At 43.1% G+C, this 12511-nt stretch overlaps 1 protein-coding gene across 2 annotated transcripts in view; it reads right to left on the reverse strand.

The window, feature by feature from the left end:
- Positions 1 to 12511, reverse strand: part of skap1 (src kinase associated phosphoprotein 1) — a 195936-nt gene that overhangs the window by 24842 nt on the left and 158583 nt on the right. For both annotated transcript variants that reach the window (XM_012971641.2, NM_001004990.1), the window contains 1 exon segment: positions 532 to 582. In XM_012971641.2, the coding sequence (XP_012827095.2) occupies positions 532 to 582 (51 nt within the window).

A 12511-nucleotide genomic window follows, 5' to 3' on the forward strand; every position in this document is an offset into this window, starting at 1 on the left:
TTTCAGCCTTGTGAAACCCGGATAATAATCTGGCCAATAGATTAAAAGCATTTAAATATTAAGATTGACAATGTGATTTTTTTCTCTATTAACATGGCTTAGTTATCAAGTACAGTTAAATTCTTAGTATTAGGAAAAGAAAAAGCAAATCAGTGAAAAATAAGGAATAAGCATTACTATATTTCAGTGGTTTCTAACTGGTTTCTGTATAATAAACACCCCAGCTTGAGTAATAGATGCCCCTGTGTCATAACCCCACCCAGGGGCATTGCTTCTCCGATGCAAACAAAAACTAAGCACTAGGGGTGGGGTGGCATCCTCTAGGCCTCCAAACCCCACCCCGACCACACCCAATATCATTGTGCCCAACTCTGACATCATCATTTCTACCCCAAGCGCCACTGCCCCACCCCCAATGCCATCAGACCCACCCCTTTTGTGTGGTTATAGCTAGTGGCAAAGATGGTTTTACCAGTGTGAGAGCAGGATTGAAACAGAATTGATTTACTTATGAGAGTTTCTTTTATTTACCTGGTTTCATCTCATAATTTTCATCTTCGGATTCCTCTGTTTCTTCATCCCCTGCAAGAGATGCAATGTTACAACTCGGAATTCAGAAACAAAATCTTTCATTTGGACAACAGCCCTGCTTATCTGAGCACATCAAAGCCAAGTTGGGTTAGTGATTTGTATGACATCTGGCCACATGTAGTCAACTAAATTGCCCTGACCTAATCAGTCTGTCCTTGGTAACTGATTGCATGGAAAGCAAAACCCCAGATAAACATCACTTGGCCTTGTGACCTACAGGCTTATTAAACGTGTCATTGGCTGGCTGGCCCTTTAAAGCAACTGACTGCGAGCAGTAGTGGTGACTCCTGTGACAGCATGATAACAATTTACATTTGTTCTGTACCTTAAGGGGCATATTTATTATAGTGTTTAAGCCAACATGACCGGTGATGCTGTCCATAGCAACCAATTAACAATTGGAATTGAAACGGTCAGGTACAAATTAGAAAACAAAGCAAAGATCTGATTGGTTGCTATGGGCAACATCACTGGTGATGTTGGCTTACACACTATAATAAATACCATGTGCATTGTGTATGTCCCATATCCAGTAACTGCTGAACACAAGATGCACACTATTTATAAAAAAAGCCCTACAGAATAAATATTCTGTCTACACAACCTACAACCTGGCTGCTGGGGGTGGGGGCAGATTGAAAAGGCCACAAATACTGCCTTATAACTGAGAGCCATCAATAATTCACAAACAATATGTCTAGAAAAAAGGTTCATGGAAAATGACTGAATCCAAAATATACTATAAATATACTTCCACATCTATGCTTCCTCCGCAGACTTCATTACAGGAATGTTGATTCTGTCTGTATCTAAGTATGGCGTCTATACCAGCCTACGCACTTACAGCAGGGGAGGCTGAAAGTAGATTGGGAGCTGCTGACCAGTAAATCAACAAACATTGTCCACATTGCTTATTCCTATATTTATAACAGTGAGAAATGGGTTTAGTTCATCTAAATCAGTGCTGTCCAACTTCTGCGGTGCCGAGGGCCGGAATTTCTCTAGCATACATGGTGGAGGGCCGCTAATGGAAGCCAGTTTGACCACTCCCCTTTTTGAAACCACACCCACTTCAAACCACACCTATTTTATCACAATGGTGGTAGCACAGCAAAATCCCAAATGCTTGGTCCTTACTGTGGGGATATCAACCATCATTCATATGTGAAAGAATTATGTCATATTAAGATATACCCTTAAATTCCATATGCCTTCTCCTCCCCTGTGAATAGCACAGCAACCCCCAGTACATAATTACACACCTTAGGGACCATTTAATGGCTATTTCCAACTGCTAACAAACTCCCACAAACCCCTGCCAGGTTCACCTCCCACAAGCAGCATAGGGCAAGCAGAGTATGGCACACACAGGCAGCACTCTGCCTTTCCTATGCTGTCTGTGTGTGCCATACTCTGCCTACCCTGACTGTGTGTGCCATACTCTGCCTACCCTATGCTCCCTGTGTGCCATACTCTGCCTGCCCTACCCTGCCTGTGTGTGCCATACTCTGCCTACCCTATGCTCCCTGTGTGCCATACTCTGCCTGCCCTACCCTGCCTGTGTGTACCATACCCTCCCTGCCCTATGCTCCCTGTGTGCCATACTCTGCCTGCCCTACCCTGACTGTGTGTGCCATACTCTGCCTACCCTATGCTCCCTGTGTGCCATACTCTGCCTGCCCTACCCTGCCTGTGTGTGCCATACTCTGCCTACCCTATGCTCCCTGTGTGCCATACTCTGCCTGCCCTACCCTGCCTGTGTGTACCATACCCTCCCTGCCCTATGCTCCCTGTGTGTGCCATACACACAGGCAGCATAGTCCAGGCAGTACCTACATAGGTACCTACAGTACCTATGTCTGAGGTGTGAAGAAGTGAACAATGGGAGTGATTACAGTCTGAGCCTGAGGTGTGAACACTGCAGGGGGTGAACAATGCAGGTATTAAAAGGTGTGAAAAACACAGGGGATTACATATTTAAACAATACAGAGGGATTACAGCCTGAATCTGAGGTGAGAACCATGCAGGGGGGGCAGTTAATCACAGTACTGATACCATTTAAAGCTTACTCAAAGTTAAGCCATCAAAGCAGCCAGACAGGTGGGGGGCCACACAGAGGGGGGTCGCGGGCCGCATGCGGCCCGCGGGCCGCCAGTTGGACAGCACTGATCTAAATGCAAGATTATTGGATCTCTCGGTGTATGCAGTGAAATTACAATGGGGTTGATCGGCAGAGAAAGGAGATGTGGAATGATGAGTATTTATTAGGAAACAGCAATCCTGTACTACTAGATTTCTGGTTAATAGATCCTACTCCTGTATAATTTTGCAAGCTGGTCCCTATACTCAGTTGCATTATCATTTGTTGGCAGCGCCCACTGTGTGCCTTGTCACAAAGGCAACTTAAAGGGATACTTGGCTGTACAGGTATGGGATCTTTTATCCAGAATGCTCGGGACCTGGAATTTCAAGATAAGGGATCTTTCCGTAATTTGGATCTCCATAAGTCTGCTAAAATCATTTAAACATTGAATAAACCCAATAGGGCTGTTCTGCCCCCAATAAGGGGTAATTATATCTTAGTTGGGATCAAGTACAGGTACTGTTTTATTATTACAGAGAAAAGGGAATCATTTAACCATTAAATAAACCCAATAGGGCTGTTCTGCCCCCAATAAGGGGTAATTATATCTTAGTTGGGATCAAGTACAGGTACTGTTTTATTATTACAGAGAAAAGGGAATCATTTAACCATTAAATAAACCCAATAGGGCTGTTCTGCCCCCAATAAGGGGTAATTATATCTTAGTTGGGATCAAGTACAGGTACTGTTTTATTATTACAGAGAAAAGGGAATCATTTAACCATGAAATAAACCCAATAGGGCTGTTCTGCCCCCAATAAGGGGTAATTATTAGTTGGGATCAAGTACAGGTACTGTTTTATTATTACAGAGAAAAAGGAAATCATTTTTAAAAATTATAATTATTTGCTTATAATGGAGTCTATGGGAGATGACCTTTAAGTAATTCCCAGTAACTGAAATATTCTTTTAAATATCTCACACAGTTAATTGTTAGGGCTGTCACTATGAAACTATGTTAGCCAGTCAGCTTGCAATGTTTTTCTAGTTAATAGGAATACTTGTCATGGGAAAATATGTTTTTTTCAAAACGCATGAGTTAATAGATTTTCACCAGCAGAATCCTGCATTGAAATCCCTTTTTCAGTTTTTTTTTTATATTTAATTTTAAAATTTCCCATGGGGCTAGCCATATTTTCATTTCCCAGGGTGCCACAGCCATGTGACCTGTGCTCTGATAAACTTCAGTCACACTTTACTGCTGCGCTGCAAGTTGTACTGATATTCCCCCACCCCAGCAGCCAATCAGCAGAACAATGGGAAGGGAGCAAGATAGCAGCTCCCAGTAGGTATCAGAATAGCACTCAATAGTAAGAAATCCAAGTCCGGCTTGGGACTCCTCCAGTTACATGGGAGTAGGAGAAACAATAAGGTACCTGAAAGCAGTTATAAGGTCCTCCCCTATTCATATACCAATCTCTCATTCACACCGCTACCTGGTTTGCTAAGGTCATTTGGACCGTAGCAACCAGATAGCTGGCCAAAACTCCAAACTGGAGGGCTGCTGAACAAAATATCAAATAACAAAGAAACTACAAATAACAAAAAATAAAAGATCAATTGCAAATTGTCTCAGAATATCACTCTCTACATCAAACTAAAAGTTATGTCAAAGGTGGACAAGCTCTTTAAGCTTCCAGTCTCTCCCATGAATACCGTAAAAAGTTCCAATTTTTGCCAGATCCCCAGCAGGTAGGTGCCCTAAAGTGTAATACTGTTCTAGAAGGGCACGCCAGAAAAGGGTGAGATATTATTTAATATTTCAACACCACCCCTGTATAGGGCAGCAGCATAGCACCCATATGTGGCTGTACGTTTCAGTGGTGGAGATGGTATGATGGTTTGAGGACAAGCCCTGAAAGCAATGTTCTGCGGTGAGACTCCTTCCTGCGCAAGAGCCCACCTGACTGCTAATGCTTGTGTAGCGCTGTCTCGGCTAACCGACGACAATCAATGATAATTAGGTCAGCTCTTTGCGAGTTACAAATTGGATCCCAAGCAAAGGGGTCAGTGAATCGGTGGCTCGGCCCCCCATTAGAGAAAAGCATCCCTCCTGAGTAAATCAGACTTCATTGTGGAGCTCTGTGCCCGCCAGACACAAACTCATTCCCATTGATTTGAAGATAAATTATTGAAAGTGGCTTTGCTTGCGTTCTGCATTTCTAAAATACAGCCATGTAAATGTGCTGTCAATACACTGAAAGGTGGGCCCACCCTTGCACTCTTTAGGGGCAGCGCTGTTACAGATTGCTCTTCAGCAAGGAGTCTAGGGATGTGACTGTACAAGGGCGTTGTGCCAATAGAAGATATTCCCCCTTTGGTGGAAAACAAAATATATTATTACATACAGCAGGAAGGTGCTAATACCCATGCACTGGGATTGGAAACTACAACGGCAATACTTTCCATGGAAAAGGTCCGTGACTGGACAGCACAGTTTGGCAAATATCATTTGCAGCGAGAATCTAATAAAGAATTCAGCGGACATTGCAAATGAATGTCTGCTTGTTTTCCTGGCCTCACGTAAATGGCACTGGTGGACCCGTCAGGTCCCAGCGCTCGCTCTCTCTCTCAAACACAAACATCCGCGCTTGTACCAGTCAGTCTGGAACATGATCTGCTTTCTCCTGCCTGGCCAGATATCTTAATGTTTCCATTTTAGATATTTCATGGCAATCTGTTCCTAACATGCTCCTTGTTTCAGCACGCTAAGTCACAAGGCCTTTCTATCGGATCAGTAATGGCTCCAAGGCCGACTGCATCACATTATTTAAGGCAGTGATCCCCCAACCAGGGGTTTGTGAGCAACATGTTGCCCCCCACCCCCTTTGATGTTGCTCCCAGTGGCCTCAAGTAGGTGAAATTTTTACATTTCTGGCTTGGAGGCAAGTTTTGGAAGCTCAGAGACACAGTTTTACTCCAAGCAGAGCCTCCTGCAGGCCAGCAGCCCACATGGGGCTACCAAATAGCCAATCACAGCTCTTATTTTGCATCCCCAAATATTTTTTTCCATTCTTGGGTGGCTCACACAAGACTTTTTACATCAGTGTGTGATTTACAAGTAAAAAAGGTTGGGGATCCGTGCCTTAAGGCATGGTCTCTTTGAACAAGGAGCCTTGCTGGACAGATGTGTGGGTTTTAATTATGCCCCCCATCCTACCCTATGATGCCTTTGAATGACATTAATTGGCCCCTGTGTTTGTCCAATAGTGCATAATCTGGCACCACATGGAAATAGTTTTCCCATTGACAGACTACACCAAAATGACAGGGCCCTCCTGCACAGGTCCTAAGGACAGGACTAATATGACATGTTATTTCAAGAGCGCATAATGCAAAGATATAACTGAAATGTCTTGAACAGAACCAGAACTAGGTGTAGGCAGAAAAGGCAGGAAACTCGGGCACATATTGGAAGAGGCGAGTGTCATTAAAATGTTAGTGCCTGTTTTGTAACCACAAGCCCCCCACTTACCTGCCCCACATGTAAAGCCAAGCCAACCTTCCATCTGCTATTGGTGCACACCCAGTATAGCAGTGATACCCAATCAGTGCCTCATAAGCAACATGTTGCTCATCAAACCCTTGGATGTTGCTCCCAGGGGCCTTTTTTTTTTTTAATTCCTGTCTTGGGGGAAAGTCTTGCTTTCAAAAAAACCAGATGTACAGCCAAGCAGAACCTCCTATAAGCAGCACAGAGCGGCTACCAAAAAGCCAATCTTATTTGGAACCCCCATGAACTTTTTAATGCTTATGTTGCTCTCCAGATATTTTACACTTTAATATGGCTCACGGGTAAAAAAGTTTGTGGGGACCTCTGCTGTATAGGAAATTATTGCTTTGCTTAGTTCAGTGCAGAAGCGATGTGGGGGACCTAAAGGTGACCATACATGGTAAGATCTGCTCATTTGGCGAGGTCACCAATCAAGCGGATCATCTCCCAATATGCCCACCTATGGAGGCTGATATTTGGCTAATTTGATCAAATTACAACGGCGGGCATAGGTGCCATTGGATCGAGGACCAAATCAACAAGCAGATGTGGTCCCTGATCCGACACAAAATCAAACCTGCCCGATCAAGATCTGGACAATTTTAGGCCAGATATCGATTGGGTAGGCCGAATCAGTCTGAAGCTTTCCCTAAGCAGCCAACAGACCTGATTTCTAAGCCCCACTGAAGGCTTACAGTAAGAGCCATGCCCTATTACAACTTTTACTTAACAAAGACGCAACTTTGTGCTCATCACACCCAGTTGTTAGCAGTGTGTAACATTCATCTTGTTGGCAGTTTGTAGGCAAATGCTGCATTTGCTGCTTTGCCAATAGAAGAGCCAATCATACACCAACAGAACACAGCATTATGCCTGACCCATTTGGCTCATAGCCCTCTTTTAAGAACTTCATGCCATAGCAACACACTACTGAAAGCTACGCCACTCTCCAGTTTGCTTCTTGCACAGTGTACTTTATTTTTTACTAATTGGAGGTTTATCATTACTTCTGCGAGGCTATAAGAGCAGGCAGTAGGGCTATAGAGCAGCATGGGGCTTTACAGGAGTCCTGCACTGACCATCTACAGTGAGCATTGCCCCAAGTAAGTTTGTAAATACAAATCTACCTAACCTGCATGGTTTCTATATGTATTTTAAGTTTAGCAGACAGGATGATTAACTTATAATCAAGGGCCTACCTTGTTGGTCTCAGCTGAGGTAAAGGTTATTAAACTGAACATGCATTAAGGAAGGCCATACATGGGGAGGGCTGTTTTAATAAATGGGTAAAAAGGGCAATTGCCCAGGGCTTAACAGGTCAGGGGGCCCACCTATCTGCTATTAACTTAACTGAAGCATCCCCCCCAAAATGGTAGACCCCTTATTTTAATCAGCTAGAATATAACCACATGCTATTAGAACAAATGTTCCTATATGATATATTTTTAAGTTTTGTGATTACAGTTTATCTTTTTTTCACAGTGTTGGTACAGGCTGGCATGTTTGGACCTATCTATTTCAGTAAGCATAGACTGTTTTCTATATTTTCTGTCTTATTGTACTTAAGATCCCCTGCCTGAGGGTAGTACTATAAGCAGTTGTGGCTTGTGGGTGCTAGGGTTGCCACCACTGGTGGCGTTTGGCAGGGGACAGGCAGTGACTTCATTTGGGCAGGGAAGAGGCAGGGCAGAGGTGGGGCCCTGACACCACTGGACGGGGCTATGACTCGGCGATCAACAATTGGGCGATCACAGAGTCAATTTTAGTGAGCCCTTCTGAAAACCAGGCTGTCCGGGTCAAAACCGGACAGGTGGTAACCCTAGTTGGTCCCACCAATGAGATCTTTGCCCTGGGCCCACTGGTACCTTAAAGCGGCCCTGTACATGAGCTGATTTTCCTGTTATCTGAATGACCCACAGGCCAAACAATTCGCACAAAGATGCCCAACTGGTGCTGAGCTGTGGCTCCTGTGACCTCCATATCTGCTTATGCAATATGACCTCCTCTGTTTGTATATGAAGGTAAATAAGCAGCGGAATAATAAAAGTAAGAAATGAATGTTCTATCAATACAACAAGCTTGGCCATCTATACCTTATTATCTATTTAAGGGAAATTAATGGCAGAAAAACCTCAGTTACGAATCGTTTCTATTTTCTGCCCCGCCCCGTTATCCATTTCCAGACAAATCTGGGGAAAGATGGATAACGGATCTGGTACAGCCGCTCAGTGGCAGGGCTGACCTTTATCCCTTGAGTTAAATTAGCCATGGCCATTAACGAAGCATTGCTGCCCGCACGATGTGTATAAATACTAAATCAGGCACTGAAATCAAGCAATGCAAGTCACAGCAGGGGAGAAAGAAACCTCTCTTTGTGCCCGAGCCCTTCTTAATATACTGCTTTCATGGCAGGCACCTGCTCCCTCCTCTGTGCTCAGAGCACAAGGTGAAAATGTCTTCCTGGCACTGTGCTAAGTGATATTGCCCCCGCCGCACTGAGAAGGCCAGTAAGAGTATCCCGGCTTGGCTGTGCATGTCCCACAGGGCTTCATAGTGATCCGTCTCACTTTCTAGCTGCCTTACGGGAAGTCTCTCTCTAGAGGGAAGAGTTTTTCCTGCTGTAATCGCAGACAGTCTCTGTGTTCATACACATTTATTGCCATTAATGGTCTTGCAGTCTTCTAGCTGTATTCCAGCTCATCTCGGAGACGACAGGAGGGCTGGAAAGGTCTCGCACGCTGAGAGAAGGTCAGTTGAGTTAGATTAATATAAGAAGGGAATCAGCCTTGTATTAGGTTTATATCTGACAGCAAGACTTTTATCACTGATCAAGACCTGTGCTGGCTGCTTATGTGTTACACAATCATTTATTTGGCATGAAATAAACCCTACAGTCGGCGGTGGTGGAAAAATAATCAGGATACGAAAGCAGGATATATTCCTCAAACAATAAAGCATAAGTAGGAATAGCACAGTCACGTTCAAATATGAGCAGGGTCAAGGCCTCCCCATGGGCATATGAAGAATAAGGGGTTGATAACGTTAATCTCTCATTTAATGCCCATCAGTAAGCAACATACACAACTGCCTCATATTTAAAGGCACCATATTTATACCAGGGAGCTTATTTTCATTTTTGTTTTTAGAAAAAGCTCATTACAGCACATAGGCATGGGTAGGTGGCCACCACACACTATCGCTATCGGACTGGCTAGTTAGCTGGATATGGCACAATTTAGTTATTTATTTCAATAGACAAATGCATGCAGTACAGTGGAAGTGGGTGGGAGGTACAAGGCACATACTGACTAGGACAGTAAAAATGCCTGTGGATGGGCCCCCATACCGACCCATGTTAAATCAGTTTGTTCTTCTTTATATACAGGTATATATATATGTTGGCCCCCAGATGCCAGCTTCAAAGGATAAGCAGGCAATACGTACAGGGCTCCCTAGCATCTATATACCCGTATCTCTGTTCTCTTGGGGAGGGGCTGACTTTATAAAACCTTTACTTCCAGTGGCTCATTCTCCAATAGCAGCAATGCAGGAATTAGAGAAGGGGTCCCTAAACAATGAAAGAAAGCCTGGCCTTAAATGAAAACTATAATCCCAAACAATGTAGGTCTCTATAAAAATATATTGCATAAACAAGCTCATATGTAAAACCTTGCTTCATCTACAAGAAAAAACATATTCATAAAAATATATACAGTGGTGTGAAAAACTATTTGCCCCCTTCCTGATTTCTTATTCTTTTGCATGTTTGTCACACAAAATGTTTCTGATCATCAAACACATTTAACTATTAGTCAAAGATAACACAAGTAAACACAAAATGCAGTTTTTAAATGAGGGTTTTTATTATTTAGGGAGAAAAAAAATCCAAACCTACATGGCCATGTGTGAAAAAGTAATTGCCCCCTGAACCTAATAACTGGTTGGGCCACCCTTAGCAGCAATAACTGCAATCAAGCGTTTGCGATAACTTGCAACGAGTCTTTTACAGCGCTCTGGAGGAATTTTGGCCCACTCATCTTTGCAGAATTGTTGTAATTCAGCTTTATTTGAGGGTTTTCTAGCATGAACCGCCTTTTTAAGGTCATGCCACAACATCTCAATAGGATTCAGGTCAGGACTTTGACTAGGCCACTCCAAAGTCTTCATTTTGTTTTTCTTCAGCCATTCAGAGGTGGATTTGCTGGTGTGTTTTGGGTCATTGTCCTGCTGCAGCACCCAAGATCGCTTCAGCTTGAGTTGACGAACAGATGGCCGGACATTCTCCTTCAGGATTTTTTGGTAGACAGTAGAATTCATGGTTCCATCTATCACAGCAAGCCTTCCAGGTCCTGAAGCAGCAAAACAACCCCAGACCATCACACTACCGCCACCATATTTTACTGTTGGTATGATGTTCTTTTTCTGAAATGCTGCGTTACTTTTACGCCAGATGTAACGGGACACGCACCTTCCAAAAAGTTCAACTTTTGTCTCGTCGGTCCACAAGATATTGATCTTGGCAATCATTGAGATGTTTTTTAGCAAAATTGAGATGAGCCATAATGTTCTTTTTGCTTAAAGTGGTTTGCGCCTTGGAAATCTGCCATGCAGGCCGTTTTTGCCCAGTCTCTTTCTTATGGTGGAGTCGTGAACACTGACCTTAATTGAGGCAAGTGAGGCCTGCAGTTCTTTAGATGTTGTCCTGGGGTCTTTTGTGGCCTCTCGGATGAGTTGTCTCTGCGCTCTTGGGGTAATTTTGGTCGGCCGGCCACTCCTGGGAAGGTTCACCACTGTTCCATGTTTTTGCCATTTGTGGATAATGGCTCTCACTGTGGTTCGCTGGAGTCCCAAAGCTTTAGAAATGGCTTTATAACCTTTACCAGACTGATAGATCTCAATTACTTTTGTTCTAATTTGTTCCTCAATTTCTTTGGATCTTGGCATGATGTCTAGCTTTTGAGGTGCTTTTGGTCTACTTCTCTGTGTCAGGTAGCTCCTATTTAAGTGATTTCTTGATTGAAACAGGTGTGGCAGTAATCAGGCCTGGGGGTGACTACAGAAATTGATATTGAAATTGAAAATTGAAATTGATAAACCACAGTTAAGTTATTTTTTAACAAGGGGGGCAATCACTTTTTCACACAGGGCCATGTAGATTTGGAGTTTTTTTTCTCCCTTAATAACGTAAACCTTCATTTAAAAACTGCATTTTGTGTTCAATTATGTTATCTTTGACTAATAGTTAACGGTTTTTGATGAGCAGAAACATTTAAGTGAGACAAACATGCAAAAGAATAAGAAATCAGGAAGGGGGCAAATAGTTTTTCACACCACTGTATATAATAATATAAGCCTAGTTTTTCAGCACCCAAAATGTGCTCAAAAAGTCACCCTCGGCTTATACTCGAGTTGGGTGCCATGGGTCCCTCTAGACTAGCACCCTCTCTCCTTTGTGTGCAAATTAGGCCACCCACAACCAGACCCTCCAGTGCCCTGGCCTAGGCTCCCACTAGCAACTACTTATTTCCCCTTACATCTCCTCCGGGATCGGGTCTGCTGCCAGTTTGCCAATGCGCGATGAGCGTGGGGTAGTACTCATATTGTTTTTGTTGACCCTCTTCTCCACTTACAGAGCTAGTTTACTGTTTTTCTTTGAAATAAATATTGAAAAACATATACCCCACTGATGCCTCAATTAATGTCATTTTATAGATATTTATTTTGACTATTAAAACTTAGCAGTAGCTGCTGCATTTCCCACCCTAGGCTTATACTCGAGTCAATACGTTTTTCCAGTTTTCTTAGGTAAAAGTAGGTACCTCGGCTTATACTCGATATCGGCTTATACTCGAGTATATACGGTATACTTTTTTTGTGTCATTGGGTAATCCTAAATAGAAAAGTAGGTACTAAAGGCCGCCCCCTGAGATCATACCATTCACAGCACACTCAAACAAAACAAGGGGCACACATACATGCTAGGCCCCATCAGCCAATGAATGGACAAAGTTCTGCCTTTTACTCCCACACTACTTCCTGTTACAGAGCTGCATTATTTCCTGCCAGCTGATCTCTGAGGGAGCACAAAGATTATCCCAAAATGGTGGCTCAGGGGAAACGATATAAAAGGACAATATTTACTGATATATATATTCCAGTGTGGCAAGATTCTTTAATAGGTCACTTAACATAATATAAACTATCTGTTGGTTAAGTATTTATTCTTGGGGTATAGTTTTCCTAACATATAATATTAACATGAGGGAAGATTATTGCAGCTTAA

The sequence above is a fragment of the Xenopus tropicalis genome, chromosome 10 (assembly GCF_000004195.4).
Source record: "Xenopus tropicalis strain Nigerian chromosome 10, UCB_Xtro_10.0, whole genome shotgun sequence".
NCBI lineage: Eukaryota > Metazoa > Chordata > Amphibia > Anura > Pipidae > Xenopus > Xenopus tropicalis.